The sequence below is a fragment of the Telmatherina bonti genome (genome assembly GCF_933228915.1).
Source record: "Telmatherina bonti genome assembly, chromosome: 8".
NCBI lineage: Eukaryota > Metazoa > Chordata > Actinopteri > Atheriniformes > Telmatherinidae > Telmatherina > Telmatherina bonti.
Window position 1 is genome coordinate 24,621,231 of NC_136626.1, and position 16,707 is coordinate 24,637,937.

General features: G+C 39.1%; 1 protein-coding gene across 2 annotated transcripts in view; it reads left to right on the forward strand.

The window, feature by feature from the left end:
• Positions 1-16,707, forward strand: part of tle2b (TLE family member 2, transcriptional corepressor b) — a 75,939-nt gene that overhangs the window by 25,921 nt on the left and 33,311 nt on the right. For both annotated transcript variants that reach the window (XM_079244652.1, XM_079244653.1), the window contains exon 5: positions 8,047-8,091. In XM_079244652.1, coding sequence (XP_079100778.1) covers positions 8,047-8,091 — 45 coding nt within the window. The remainder of the gene's footprint in view (positions 1-8,046; positions 8,092-16,707) is intronic.

Genomic DNA, 16,707 nt, shown 5'->3' on the forward strand with positions numbered 1-16,707 from the left:
ACACACACACACACACACATGCGTGTTCTCTTCCTTTGCTTTCTGGCAAGATGTTGACATCAGTCACTTGGCTTAATGCTCCTCTGCCAGACACACACTCTCTCTCACACACACACACACACACACACACACACACACACACACACACACATACACTAAGCCATCACCAGTACTTTGCTGTTTGCAGCACACACGCATGCAAAACTCCCATAAACCATAGATCTTTCCCAGAATGCTGAATGAGATTGTAGTGACACAACAGAGGCAGAATAGCAGGCACCTGGGGTATAATGGGAGGTTGGGTGAGCAGGAGAAGATGAACCTGTTAAAAATGACTACAGAGCTGTAATTTCAGCTGTGCACAGCAAACTGATATTAGTCATGGCACGCAGGTGTTAAAGTAGCTTTATGCAGTGAACTATGTAGTGCACCTGTTACTACCAGACTTGGGCAATTGCAATGTGACCTACTATAATTTTCTCTGTTTAGGTCAGTAGACTATTCAAACATGTTTGTAATGCTGTAAACCTCTATACTGTACTATGTTGGAATAAAAGCCTATTTTGAAAGTGCTTATAGGTTTTAGCTGTACGTAATTCATCTGAGCAGACTCACACAGTGTGTTGTTGTTGAAGTGCCATACAGATGGCACAAATAGTACAATAGTCACTTCACTGCTGTCTGGCAAACTCCCACAGGACAACTGCTACTACATCACACTCACTCAGTCTGTTCCTTCTGTATCCCCAGAGGAAACCATCACTGGACCAATTGCTTGTACACTTCCGAGTTTAGAGATGGGGCAAGCTACTGCTCAAAGTTTTAGGTCATTTTGAAACTGTGGCTCAGGGTCTATTTATGTTTTTCTTTTTGTTTTTTTTCTTTTCTAAGTCATTAAGTGGAGTTAAAATCTTGCAGCTTTTTAATTTGGGAACTTTAATTATTTTTCTTCTTTAAACGGACCGACTCACTTTCAAATGAGTTTAAGTGGAAGCTCAAAGGCCTGATGTGCTACTCAACATGACATGGTCTGTAATCTCCAGAGGTTTATCTATATATTGTGCAGAATGTTTAAAAATAAGCCAAAAAATTTGGTGTTTATGTTGCATGTTTATGTCGTAGCATCTGTCAAGGTTCAAAAGTGGAATGTGATTATTTTAACATTACTGCATGAGAAGTAGAAGTATTTTCTTGTGGATTTAACGATATTAAATAATTGTTTATTTAAGCTTTTAAAATATGTTATATCTGGAAATCCCTTTGAAGAAAGGAGCTGTAAGCCCTTAAAACATCATTTCTGTTTTACATTCGTCACATTGCCTTGGGGATTTGGCCTCTTTTGCATTTGTAAACTGACCGTCATGTCCAACATTGGGTGCACCATTACGCTTAATGGGATAGCAAGTCTGCATACTGGGAACGGTGACCACAATGCCCAAACGGAGTGCCAGCGCCCCCATCTCTTATTTATTTATTCTTTAGCTATATTTATGTGCATCCTTTACATTAGAATGATTTTTTTAGCCACTAAATGCGCTAGAGGACAGTCCAGAGTTTAGAGTTCACCTCTGAGTTCTGATGTCAGTTTCTGACCACAGTAAACATGGTGAGAGCGGATGAGACAACGATAATGGACATTCTCAGAAAGAGGTAAAATGACGCAGGGCAGTAGATGGCAGTGATCTGTGTGGCCATACATTGTGGCTTCTTCTTCTTTGTTTATTTTGCGAGTTGCACATCAGCTATGGTGCCACAGTTTCCGTTGGTACTGCTCTTATTTTGTGTCGTCCTTCAAGGTACTCATCCGCAAAGGTTCCGAAAATGGACCAAATTATGCACATAAATTAGCAGTAGGAGGACAAAATGCCCCCGATCCATCTTAAGCATAGAGCATGAATGGGAATACTAAACGAGGACAGAGTTAAAGTACGATCCTACATATTTTCCTTTCTGAAAAAGCAGCAGAAACACAAATGAACAAATGAGAAAGCACTAAAGAAAAATACCACGTAGTCTAAGACTGACAGAATTTCAGTGCCATTGACTGTAGTTTCCTTTTTTCTTCTTAAACCTTTGGAGGTACAAAGCTGAAGGAAACTGAAAGCAATGACATGAATGGACTTTTTATTTAACAGGGTCCTAACTGGACACCTTTCTGTTTAATTTCATAATGCAGATTTACTTCACCGTGGCCTTCTAGCTCTGCCTCTGGCTTCGCAGAGCGGCTGTCATCATATTTTCATCAAATATCTTTTCATAATGTTGTGCTACTTACTTAGAAAAGTTAGAATGCAACCGGCACATCTCTTTTTTGAAAACTTTTGAAGTGAAACTATTGATATTAAGGAGTGTGAGCGCTACTCCAAAAGCTACAGCTGGAGGTTCTCGAAGGAGTTTATTTATTTGTGGAGGAATGCTTTCATCATTTGGATCATCATTGCAACAGGAAGTTGCTGACCTATTTTTTGTCTTGTTTGTGCTGCTTTTTCTTTTTTTTTTTTTTTTTTTTTTTATTGCTGGACAACCACAAGTCCTGAAGGGAAAAATTTCCAGCAAAATGTGAAGTACTTAGGAAGGTGTTACTTTTATGAAACACTGTTTATATGATGGCAGAATTCATGGTACAGAATGACTCAGGATGATCCTGGTGTTGCTTGCATCTTTCAGCTGATGTTAATTTGTGATGAGGTTGCAGGTCCATATCTGTACTGATGTTCCTCTGCAGCACGTTTGTGGATCATTGCTGTACAGTGACATGATTCCAGTGGTCATCACCCTTTAGCTGCTCCTCTGCTTTGTCTTTGTGCAGTTATATCAGTATCCTGAAAATCTCCCTGAATTATCAAAGATTTTCTCACATTTTAAGTATATAAAATGTCTCAATAACTTGATATATAGTTTGTAAAGAGGTACCAAACATATACTTTCTACTGTACCACTTCAGTTTACTCCTGCGTGCAACATCCTTGCTTAGGACAGCTGCAAAAGTGAGTTATTTCACTCAGGGTTGTGTTCAAATACTGTGGCCTTTTTTTTTTTTTTTGCTGTACTCAGCTGTACTGAGGGGAAAAGTAAGCCACCACACGAGGAGGGGGCTGTAGGGGGTGGATGCAGAGTAATGATTGAGAGATGGAGAGGCTGATGGTGGAGACGGGGGGAGAATAAATAAGAAAAGACGTACAGGAACTGAGCTAAGGAGACGAGGAGGGCCAGGGAGAGGTGTAATGATGGAGAGGTGAGGAGAGAGGCTGATGAGAGATGGAGAGAGAGAAAAAGGGAGAACAAAAGAGATGTCACTTGTCTTTCATGTTGAGAGGGCAGGAAAGGCTAAGGTAGAAGCACAAAGGGCTCCTCAAGTCTATTTACTCTTGTGTGCTTTAATGTGTGTTTTCAGTTGCATGTCTGTGTGTGTGATGCAAATGTGCATTTGTATCACATGACAGAAATTCATAGATTGGATTTAGTTTTGTGTCCCCCCCCCCCTTCTTTCTTTTTTCTTTTTTTCCACTGTGTCCATGAGAGAATTGAAAAGAAAAGAGAACTAAATTCACTGCAGAGGTGAGCTCAATGAGGGGAAAGAAAAGAGAAAACACAGATAGAGCAATCGACAAGGACATGAGAGAAGTGAAGGAGCCAGGTAGAAAATGGCAGTGGAGTGAGAGAGGAGCATTAAACAGAGAGAACATAAAGGGGAACATGATTCATAGAAATGGCTAAAAGGGTAAAGCAAGAATGAGGAAGTGAAGTGCAAAAAAAAAAAAAAAAAAAAAAGATGTTGCAGATGGGTAAAAACAAGAGGGTGATAAAGAGATGGTGGGAATGGCAACATGAGAGAAAGCAAAAGAAATGCAAAAATGAGGATAATTGGCAAGAAAGACAAATTGTTGAAGGTAGAGTGAGAGAAATGCACATGAGGAAGACGGAGGCGAAGAATAGACGACACACCTTTTCCATAAGTAACATCTGCTCACAGCCAGACACAAAGTGAGCAGGGTTAAAGTTTGGTTTTATGGTTTAAAGGAACCAGAGTTTATATTCCAGGCACACTTCTCATCCAGCATCCCCTTGTTTCTAACTCATAATGTTACATTATATCTGTTATATATGCTTTATAACTGTTGTCTAGAACATTTTAAGTTACAGTTAAACACTGAAAAAGGACGCATTCATTTTTAATTAAAGCGTATTTATATCAATATTATAATTAGAATAAGATTTATAATTATAAAATATTATAATTAGAATAAAATTTATAATTATAAAATGTTATAATTAGAATATTGCAGCTGAACTTGGGCTTAAATGTACTCATGTGAGCAACAATAAATGAACTGAACATTTTTAATTCTCCTCCTGAGATGTTGACTGTGTTTTGGGTCATTGACCATCTGGACCATCTAATGTCCTTTGCTGCATTCAATAAAAACATTTTCTAAAAAACACTTCTAATATCATTCAACACCTTCGCTTTGTGTCATCATCAGTACACTCTCTGCCACTGGAGACCATGAGTGCTCCTGTTTCACAGATAATTTATCCCTAACATCATGACACTTTTATATCCCAGCAGAAACAATATATGGAGACATCAAACTATTCTAGTTGCTTTGAGAAGTTGCAGTTTCTCAGAAACAGCCTCACAATGTAAAGTACAAACTTTCTGCCTGGATGTTGAATGCAGAAATAGTGAAAGACAAACTTGCACCCGTCCAAGAACCGACCTTTGTGTGACTGGCTCTATTACTTGATCACCTAGCAAAGGACAGGGGTTCAATCCCAAGAAAGATCATTTACTTTTGGCTCGCTGAAAAAGCAAAAGATCTGGACTAGACCAATGCTGTGCTAGTCCCATAACCTTTGTCTATGTCCAAATATTTCTTAGAAAAGTCACGACAAATAGTCGTGTCTTGTTTAAGGGAGTTTTTATACATGCAGCTCATCAGAATCAACATTATTCTTCACAACTAAAAGTAAAACTAAAACTGTATGGTATAGTTTCCTCTGCATTGCACATCGGGAATTGCTGATAGATTCATAGATATGTAATTTTTTTTTCAAATGCCATTTTTCTACGGTAAAACTCATTACCAAGAATTCCAAACACATTGGCTAAATTAAAAATGTAAAAAACACACACAGGAGGGAAACTGGCATTGCTGAAACAGTAAAATATATCAGTATGTCACAGCCTTGGGGGGAAAAGCAGAAACAATGCATGGAAATGTATTTGCTTCCTTAAATTCTGCCTCAGTTTGATTTGACTTGCATTGGATTTATTTGGCTTGTTTTACCTTAACATAAATATCACATTTTACATATAATATGGTCGTCCAAGAACTTTTTTTTTTAACCTGTGAGCATACCCCGCAGAATACGATCTAACTATTTAATGCTTAAATGTGCTCATGACAGTAAAGTGAAGTTGAATTTAAAGGTACATACATAAATAAAAGAATTACTGAGAAGTGAGTAAAATGAGGCGGGAAAGGAGTGGGAAGGGTGGGCTGGGGGGCAGCCGCCTGACAGCTACTGAAAGATAGAGATTGAAATGTGAGGGAAGGACTGAATGAGGCAGGGAATAAATGGAGAGAAGAAAATGCTGGAGTGAAAATGAGCAGTAGAATACAGAGAGGGAGGGAGAGCCATGTCTCATTCTCATCAGTCAGAGCATTGCCACACTGTGGCAGAGGATGCCTTTGTCACCATGACAAATCCTTGCTGTCTGTATGTTGCTCGCCTGCCACAACATTACAGATGCATGCATAGAAACCCAGAGAGCAGCAGGTATTTAGAATGTGTGGTCTGGCAGTGGCGGCAACATGCAGCATTTAACAAGCAGGCACATGCTTTATTATGCATGTGTCTGATACACAATACACAGGTGACACTCTGGTAGCACAGCATGTGTAAATGGATGTGTGGTTTTACTGTCCTCCTTTTAACATATCTTTTTAATATGTGATCCGGATTAAAACAACAATTTCTGATTGTTTCTATTCTAATTAGTCTGTTATTTTTTATCAATATATGATATGCTGTGAGAAATGCAGTCAAAACTACCATCACAGTAGTTATCGTATCCATATAGGCTGTTTTTACTTGACCAAATGTAACTGTTGATTTCTCAGATTAGGTTTGACTTCAACTCATTTAGTTATTTTTGGATAGTGAAAAGGAAGCTGGCATCAAGCTTTGTTTTATTTGGATGCAGTACTGTATTCTTACTAACTTTACTTTTTGTTGTGCAAACCTTGAATTTGAATATCAGGATATTATTTCTACACTCAAACAGAAGGATCAGCTTTTAAAATCACAGCTCAGCCTATTTATATCCCTCATAACCACGTGTTAACCATTTCTGTCCCCTGCATGGTAGTTTCATAAGTTTTATAATTTAAAAACTAGATTTATGATTCATATTGTGACTCACAAGTTTACACAAGTTTCTACAGTTTTAGTTGAGTAAATCTGATAACCAAAAAACAACAAACAGTTAGAAACAGTGTCTTGGTCCATCTTTATCTTTCTTTCTCCAGATTTTTAAGTCGACACTAGATGTGACTTATTGACTTTAAGCAAACAAAACAAATTTATCCTGTAAAAACAATGAAAACGGTTAACTGGTGTAATGGTAGAGAATCCCCACCAGATTATGTTTCTGTCCCATGATGTAACTCTGCTTATTTCACCTTCACATTCTCCATTGGACCAGCTTCACTACTAAATATGACCTTTGTTTATATCCCGAAGGAAAAACAAATGTTTTTGAAAACCAGTAAAAGTTAGGTTTGGGAGGTTTTATTCTGTGTTATGTATTCATTTTACAGTTTGTTTTGATGAGAATTTGATGATTCAGCCACTCACATGGATATCAACATCTGGTCACATCTGGTTTTTTTCTCTTGTTTGGTGAGCTTTTGCTGTCAATTGGACTCCATGACAGTTTCGCTCAAAGCTTCAGACTTTTCTGTGACGTTTGTGGGCAGCTGCCTGTGGATATTTTGGGTTGGTGATTGTCTACCTTAATGCTTTTATCTCATCAGTTATATGAGCTTTGAAGCATAATGTAATTAATTGAAAGCTGAATAAAAAGCAAGGTTTTGTGCTTTTCTGCGCTGACAAAAAGGAAATTGTTCCTCCTTTTTGCTTCTATGCAAATTTGATTTCCCAATTTGCTGTTTTTTCTGTTTTGTTGATCTGATTGGTTGCTCTTTTCATAACAAATGAGAACACCATCCTCTAATATTCTGAATAGCCAATCCATCTGGCTTATATTTTTACCAACAAAGACCTTGTGAGTGGAATGTGGCCGACAACAGCATTAGGGCGAGATAACACCCTTGTTTTGTAATTTTCTTCTTGAAAATAATTGGCGAGAAAGACAAATGTGGTGACAGCACAAGCCCTCAGATGTGGTTTGGCCTGCATTCCAGTCACATTGTGTTTCGTGCAAATTTCCATCTTACATTACGTTACAAGGCTTTTGCTGAAAAGATCCTGGTATAGACTTCCTAATAATAGTGCAGGTGAGAACATTTTTTTGTAATCTTATAAGTATTATAGACAGAGAAACTGAGACATGGAAGATGATGTTACAGAAAGCATTCAGTCTCATTATTCTGATACCAGGCATCCAGTAGGCGTTTGCTGGCACACCTAAATCCACACCAACAGTGGGGAAAAGCAGGCAGCATGCAGAAAACATGCACACAGAAAGCCACGCTCATCTGACAGCCGTGCATAGATGAAAACAGTAAAAATAGTAAAGCCCCCTGACACTTTCGCCAACAATGCCAAGAGAGGAATGCCACATGAACTTCCTCCCAAGACATAAATACCTCATTATACTGTCTTGTGCTCCACACACACAAACACACTTTCTCTGACTTTCCCATCTTTTTTCTTTCTTCCATTAGAACACAGTAACGGCAACACATGCGGCTGCGCCGCAACAGATGTTCATTGTGAAATATTGTGTAAAACTGAATGTTAATGTGCGTCGTGAATAAAATGCCAACAATTGTTTTTTTTTCTTTGTCTTCACAGTACTATGAAATGTCCTACGGTCTCAACATTGAGATGCACAAGCAGGTAAGAAAAGGCTTTATTCAGTGTGTCCTGATGGTTCAGTTTTTGGTGGGTTTCTTTCTCTGTGTGTAGATGCTGCTGCCAGTAAGCAGAAGGCTGCAGCCGCTGCATGAATGGTATTTTGTGTTGTGTTTGCAATTACGGATAAACAATTTTGAAAAATTATTGAATACATTTTTTTCAGTAAACATTGCAATTGAAATTTTACAAGCAATTATCTATAAGTTCTTAATTTTTCTGTAGTTTTAAATAAAAGAATTAATAAATCATTCTATATATTCACTGACACAATTAAACTGTGAAACACAGACTGTTCATTCCTGCAAAACAAGCTCGTATTGGAGTTTGAAAAAAGTTTTGCATGAATAGACATGAATGACACATTTTACTTTCCTTTCCCTTTACTTCATCTTATTTAGCCACATTTTAAATTAAAGCCTTTTAATGCTGTATTGAGAATGTGAAAATGACATAGTAATGCTTAAATAAGCATCACTTAAACAAAAACTGCAGTTTGGTCATTGATGCATTGTCCACCTCATGTGGACATGAGAAGATCCCTGTAGACAATGTGACCATGTCCAGTAAAAGACCACCACAGAAGTCATTTTAAAAAGGTTATAAAATCAGACTTTTCAGAGACGATAGCAATATCAACTCAATCTGTTGGTTTCCTTTTATAGGCTATTATGAATTGGCTTTTATTATGTTTTTTTTTCCTGTCTGTAAAGTGTCTAGAGATGGCATTGCCGTGATTTGACGCTATTTAAATAAAGTTGAATTGAATTGAATTGAATTGATGCCAGTTTTTTTTTTTTTTTTATGATGTTGGTGGGTTTAAAACTCATTCTGATTTTAGCAGTAAGAAATGAATATTACACATGTTGGAAGCAGTTATTCCTCAACAATCTATCTGTCTCTGTCTGCTCAAAGAAAATGAAGGAATTAAAAAGAGCAGAGCAAAACCATAATAATTGGGAAAGTATATGTTTTACATAACTGGTAATGACAGATTGAAGTTAACTGACAGGGGTTAGTTATTATCTACTGGTTGTGGACTTTAGATCTGAAAAGACCCACTGGTTCCCCTACAGTCATGTTGTAAGCAGGACAGAAGGTCATTGTGAATTGTGTAACATTTCCACTTGTCCTTGCTGAGATCCTGTATTCTTGAAAGAAGACATTTTTCTGATGATCAGTATGGAGCTGGTGGCTGCTTGTCAGTCTCATTGTAATTTACTGTCTGGAGGATGGTGTGTGTGAGAGGAAGACAGCTGAACTGCACGCAGACAGACAGGCACAGGTTTGGATAAATGCTGAGGTAGACTGACTAAAATGCAGATATGAAACCTGTAGCAGTTGATAGACCTCCATGAAGAGGGACATAATCATTATCCTGCTGAGGCATTTCCTTTCCTGTCTCTCTCTCCTTTCCTATATCTATCTATCTATCTGTCTATCTGTCTGTCTGTCTGTCTGTCATGCTAACTGGTTCGCCGTTGTTGAGTCAGACACTGTCACAGAGGACATGGACAGGGTTTGTTTTTCACTTTTTACAATGAGCTCTTGGCATAGACCTTCAGAGAGCAGCTCATTGTTTGTAACAGTCTCTGAAATGCCTTCAAATGAAGGCGTCTGCACTCTGCACTTTAGCCTCGTAATCAATGTGTCATTTAACTATCAAGGTAATTATAGCGGGGAGACATCAAACAGTGGGTTTCTGTCCAAACATGGAGTGCAGAGTACAGAGAGCCTCAGATTCCTTTGCTGGCCCACGTTACCCAGTGATTGAAGTTGGAGAAGAGAAAAGATTAGTGATCCTTTTTTATTATGATTATTATTATTATTATTATTATTATCATTATTATCATTAATTATCCAGGTGAGGAAAAAAGCAAGGCATTACATTATGAGACAACACTGTGACATGCTTTATTAGAGAAATAGAAAAACAAAGGTATGCAATGCATTACGCCTGTAATTTCTCCACTTTGGCTCATCTCTTGTGTGTTTTTGACTTTAAAAAAAAAAAAGCCGGTTGCATTACAAAATCCCACGTTTTAAGGTGGCGAGAGCATACTGTCCATTTTACTTTAGTAGATCTTTACAGACATCAAACATGCATTACACAAAACAAGGCCTGAATCTTTATGTCACTTTGTTGGAATTATGTCATTTTGAAGCCCTGATCACTTTTAAAACATTATATAACATGTTCACGAGGTGCCTTTATGCCACCTTATATCTTAGGTGTCCAAGCTGTTTCAATTAAAATTCATAATTCTGCAACCTGGATTGATTTTGAAGTTGTAATTGACTTTTGTGCTTATAGAGAGTAGTCCAGACTTCAGATTGAGCTTTAAACTCACTGTATGAACTGCTGTCGGAGGGAACTTTGTGTTAGAATTCCTGCTTTGGCATTCAACAAAATGTTAGAGCAGTCCTTTAATCACAAAAATGAGAAAATGTGACTCCGCAGGAAGGGAGCAGATAAAGAGACACAGAGGGAGAGGAGGGAGATGGCTGGCAGCAAAGCCAGGCTGTGCTGGACTGTCAGCTCTTGTCGCCAAAAAGAAGAAAAGGACTGGGTGCTGGCTTCACCTCTGAGAGATGGAGAGAGTGGGAGGAGGAGGAAGAGCGGATGATAACAGAAAGAAGGAGGCCAAGTGGGGGTGAGTGGGGAAGAACAGGAAGAGTAGAAGGAGAGGAAGGAAAGATGGTGAGGATGACAGGAGGAGACCAAAGAGCTCTATGAAGGCAAATGTGAGTTTAAAATAAAGAGAGTGGGGGGGGGGGGAAGGAAGGAAAAGACGAAGGAGCAGACTGATGTGAGGAACTGTGATGAGCCAGGAGGAGGGACATGAGCGATGTTTAGAGAAAAAAACAAAAAAATGTTCAAAGAAAAAGGACAGTAAGTTTGATAAAGATGAGGCAAACATTTAAAAATCTGAAGACAGAAAGAGAAACAGAAGATTAAATCAAATGAAAAGAAATCAAGGAGTGTGTGATGGATATAATGCGAGGAAAGATGGGAAGCTACAAAACAAAAGAGGAACAACATGAAAGCTACACTGAAAGAGGTTGTAGAGGTGAAGATGTCGCAAATGGAGAGGGTCAGTTTAATGAAAAGAAGACTTTTATAACGGTGCAAGAAAAAGAGAAAGTGCAGCACAGAAACAGACCTAACGGAGAGAGAGATGGAGAAACTGAAAGAAGATGGGGATGAGAAGGAAAATGGGGTAAAGATTAATTGAATGGATGAAAGAAGACAGGGTAAACAGGAAGGATAGAGCCTTAGAAGAGACAAAGACCTCATAGAGGAGATAAGGGGAGGGAGGGGAGGGGGTGGGGGGGGTCTAGCAATGAAAATGTGAGCCAAGAAAAGAAAAGCAGTGGATGCAAAAGGAAAGATGAGGAGAAAGCAGAAAGAAGGGAGACACTTAGACAGAGAGAGACATCAAGGAGGGAGGGGAGCTTTGAGAGAAATAATGAATCATGAATAGATTTAACAGTATCTGCTCTTATTTCCTCTCCTCCTCCCCCGTCTGCCCCCTCCAGCTTCCTCCTAACATCCTGTCGAGATCACCGTATAGCCTCTCTCCCCTCTCTCCCTTTCTCCACTACGTACTCTGTCATTATCAGTGGCAGGGCCCTCTCATGTCCCAGCATTAATTGAGCGGTAACAGTCATCTCTTGCCTTCCTTTGAGCCGCTTTTGATTATTTTTTTCCCCCCTCCCCATCTCTTTCTCCTTCCCTCTTTTCCTCTTTAAATTTCCTTCTCTCTCTTTATCTTCAGCCTGACTTCTGTCTTTCACTTTTCCCCCCACTCCTCACACCTCTCTGTCTCTGATGATTATATCTGAACGGCAGAAGAGAGATACCATCTCCTCCCTTCTTTTCTGAGCTGGATGGATTCAGCGATCGGCATGCACACATCACATTATCTGACTTGCTTCGCTTCCGTTATCGTATTGTATATTCATATACTGTGGATCCCGCTGGAGTAGCGTTGGGAGCTATAAGAAGCTCACACTACTCTCTGTGGTTGTTCTGTATTCATTGATATAACACTTGAGGAGCTGAGCAGTTCTCCCCAGTGATGTACAGTACATAAACACAACATGTGCATTCACTGACTTTGTAAATCAGCCTCATACTGCGGGCAGCCCACGCCTTGGCACAGGAGACATTACAGATGTGATGATGTGTTGTGAGGTCTGTTGTGATTAGATTGAAGCTTTTTTTTCCCCCTGTTGAGTTAATTAACACAGCTGGGTGATGGCAGGAGATGAGGAGGAGTGTAATCTTTTTCAGGTCTGTGTCCAGCAGGAGCCATCCAAAACCTTCTGACTGTGAAAATCTCAAGCTAAGGAAGGCAGGAACACCAGTTGTAGTGATCACCACTTTTTTGCTTTATGGTTCCCAAACCTCATCTTTAGTGTTTATGATTACAATTTTCTAAAAAGAAATAATTATTAGACAGAGATGCTTCCTTTTGCAGCTCAGCTCCAGTTACCCTCAAGCTTTATGTTTACCAGTAAAACAGCTCTTTATTTTCCATCCATCCATCCTTCCCTCCCTCCATCCATCCATCCATTCATTTTCTTAACAGCTTGTTCCAGTTAAGGGTTGCTGGGAAGTTGGAGCCTAATCCCAGAAATCCTTGGGCGAGAGGCAGCATACACTCTGTCCAGAGTCGCCAGTCCATCACAGGCTCTTTATTTTACGTTTTAAAATTGGTGCTCTTGTTATTGCTGGTTGAAGATTTTGAAAACACTTATTTCATGTTTCTAGTGTCTTCACATAGCAACAAATACAGTTACTTGTAAAGTGTATTTGTAAACAAACTTTTAGGTTGCAGGCTGTGCAAATGGTTGAGCAGGTACTTCATGCATGGGAGCTGACACGGGTCATCACATTAAGGTTTGAATCCCACCCTGTGGCCCTTTTTTTTTTTTACATCTTCTCCCCTCTCTCTCATTGTCCACTTTCCTGTTATCTTTCCGTTGTAAAGGAAGACAACAAAATCATAACCAAGTGAAAAGTTTACAGAAGAGAAAAGGCTTTTTCATTTAAATGTTTTTAATCATCTGTGAGGAAACGGGAAAAAAAACCTTGTTCATACTGTAGTTATGGTTCAAATAAAAAATGCATGAACGGTTTAAAAGAAAATAACCGCAAACAACATCATATCAAAATGATCCAAAAAGGAACTTTTATTTCAGCTCACGCGTAGTTACTCTTCTGTTTCCGACCAGCTGCTAAGGTTGGACGATTTGCCTTTTTACACCAGGTTTTAATATTTTTTATGATAATTTCTAAAGTGTTCGGGACTTCAAATTATTTAAGACATAAAAAAAATGTGGTCAGTGTTTAAAGATGCAAGTTGTTGCCTTCGGTTTTGTTTGCAGCTGTCAAAAAGGGTGCACTCATTTTGATTAAGCTAGCATCATGCTATTGCTATATATTTTGGAACAAGGTGTGCACAGCAGACGTTACTGCAAGCCGGAGCAATCTTTAACTGTAATGGTTAAACAGCATGGAACATTAGAAATGGCTTTTCCTAAATACCAGTACAGTAAACCTAAATTAGAAATAACAAACTGTGTATGGCAAGAGTTTAGCGACATGTGATACATAATCCTGTACCTGTAGCCTTCAAATGAGTTGAACATCCCTGCGTATGTCTCGGTCAGTGTGGGCAGTGCAGGCACGTAACCTAATATTCTCCATAGTTTCTGAGTTAAATTACAATCTTAGCTTTAGACTCCATTGTTTCTTTGTATCAGTGTCCTGCTTGAAGACTCCTGGTGTAACACAGAGGGCATAAGCTTGTGTTGCCTTCGCATCTCATTAGATCCAGTCCCCCAGAATTTCATTGGAAATAAAAGAACATCCTACATGAAAATCTGACAACTTTGTTTTGTTTATTTGTAAATATTACTCCTATCATGTGTGTTTAATTTTCCATCTGGCCTGTTTAAAAAGGAATCTTTCATGTAAAAAGAGGTCTTTTCTTAACCCTGTGTGATTTGACTGTTTAACGTGTGCATTTAGTTTTAAATAATGAAGGTAGTTTGACTGGGAATTAAACTACAAGAACCTAAGGGCCTCTTGAATTGAAAGCCTTGTTACAGGTGAACTTTATGATATTAACATGAATTGACCAAACAAAAAAATTGACGCTGACTGAGAATGTACAAACAAGCTTGTTGGTTATGATCATAGAAATACAGGAACACAATAATCCAATATACAAGTTACTATTAAAGAAACAAGCACAACAACTGTATGTTCTCTTTTATCAATTTCCCTTTTAGAAATCTTGATTTTTTTTTTTCTGGAAAACATACACACCGTGTAAATGCCCTAGTGATGAAATTCCTTAAGAGTCAGATAGGTTTTTTTTTAGTATCCTCTATAATCATTTAGCAGGCAAACAGGCAGAAAGGTGGCTGGGTGCTGAGAGGGAGCATCCCATTAGTGAACGGTGTCAGTGTGTCCTTGAGCTGGATGGTAGACCCCCTAGCTTGTTACTAATTTTAAGCCATTTAGGATAATAACAGCGTGAGATAAAAGCCTGAGAAGTAGCAGCTGGGAGTTGGCAGAGTCAAACATAAACCTCAGTGTACTACTGAGTTTATCACATCAGACACCAGTATGATGCGGTGATGGTTTGCACATTGAAATGGAAACCTGAGGCTACTTTTTACTAAAATGACATTCCGAACCTGCAAACAGGATGCAGAGCGTGCATGCAGACACACTTTTACTTAGCGTGTATATATTGTATTAAAATGTTAGATAAAGAGACGGTGTGGTTCACAGGCCAGTCAGGATATTATAGCAGGCTGTGTTTGACAGTCAGGATGCTCTGCAGCCAGACTGTTTCCCCTGTGGACTCCTGAGGACAGACGAAGCAGCTGGCTATCCTTCCTTCCTGTTCCCTCCTTTCATTTCACCACCACACATATAAAGCTGAGGATATGGGGTGTGAGACTCCATGTCTGGGTGTGTGTGTGTTTTGTTTGACTAAAGAATAGTGACCATCTCTGCACTATAAATAAAGAAAAAGATAGATAAACAAGACCGAGAAAATTAATCAAACTGGGAGTGAGGAAGATTAGGAGACAAGACGAGGAGAGGAGGAAGATCACATGAGGGATTGTTTATCTGCTCGTGTTGTGTTGTTTGTTTTTCAAGTGCGTGTGTGCGAGCGCTTATTTGCTGCCTAATTAGCCTGAGGTGTCCAGCCTTGGTATGCAGGCGCTTGCACACATGTGCAGTGTGTATGCATCGGCATGTTTGGCTGAAGTTGTGACCTGAATCCTGGATTCTTTGGGGAGAGATGCCTTCATTTTTAATTCACCACTTTGCTTCATAATAGGATTGGGCTTCTCTCTCTCTTTTTCTGCATCTTCTTTTCTCTCCCTCAGTCTCACTCTTTCCATATCCCTTACCTACTTTTTGCTCTTCCGTTCCACCACACAGTCCGTTCATAATCCTATGGTTTTGGTTTAGATTTTTTTTTTTAACTAGATTTATTTAAAAGGGTGGATTAAGAGCACACTGCATATGTGGGTCAACTGGAACTGGCTTTTGAGAGGTCAGAGTACTTTAGATGTGTGTGCTTGTGTGCACTGTGTTTGCACTCTCTCTGATCAGTGGTGTATGCAGTCTCTCTTTGCACATGTAGCATCTGTGCTCAGTTTGTGTGTGCAGCTTTGATGTCTCTTCCCCCTCTTCTCTCACTCCCTCTCTTCAAACCACGCGTGCGTATGCTGTTGTACACAACAGAACTCAGTTGTGAATAATGGAGCATGGAGACAGAAAGCGCTGGATAGTGTGTGATATAATCTTTTGTAATGATCGAAAATAAGTCGAGAGAAAGAAAAGCGGTGACAAAAAAGAGAAAAAGATGAGATGAGAAAGAAAAATGAGTGATTAAATTCCCAGGGAGCTGGCATTTCAGAATAATAGCTTTTAACTCTGGCAAAGGAGCTTTAAGTGACATCACAGACTGTATTGGCTTGTCTGTATGTGTGTGTGAGACATGCATGCATGTGGAAGTTGCTGCACATAGTGTCATGTTGAGTGACTAGCGCTCGTACTGGAACAAATTGGTTGCCAGTATTGTGAACAAACACTTGCACAGCCTGTGGCTTTTTTTTTTTTTTTTTTTACTTGGACAAGTTATTTAAGGTATGTCTCCTACAAATCCCAGGCTGCAGAGTGGAAAGTGACTTTCATAGAGCACACACACACACACACACACTGCCATGCACAAATATGATTATCTCTGCTCAAAATGTCTGTCACTGTATGTGACGATGAAGTAATCCCTAAAAATGCACCTTTGATCAACATTTAAGCAAAACAAAGTGAATTCTTCAGTGAAAATGGTCAGACATCTGGAATACTTCCAGAAATCTGTGTGAATTTTCCTACAATTGAAATGATGCTGCTGTCTTGAACTTGCAGAGAGATGCTTGGCATTTCTTTAGGTTTTGCGATGGCCGGTGTAGAGCTCAAAATCCTTGTGGATATTTTTAATTTTCCCTTTACATTAAATTATAATATGTGAAATAATGAATTTGACTCCAACAACCAGGTACAAT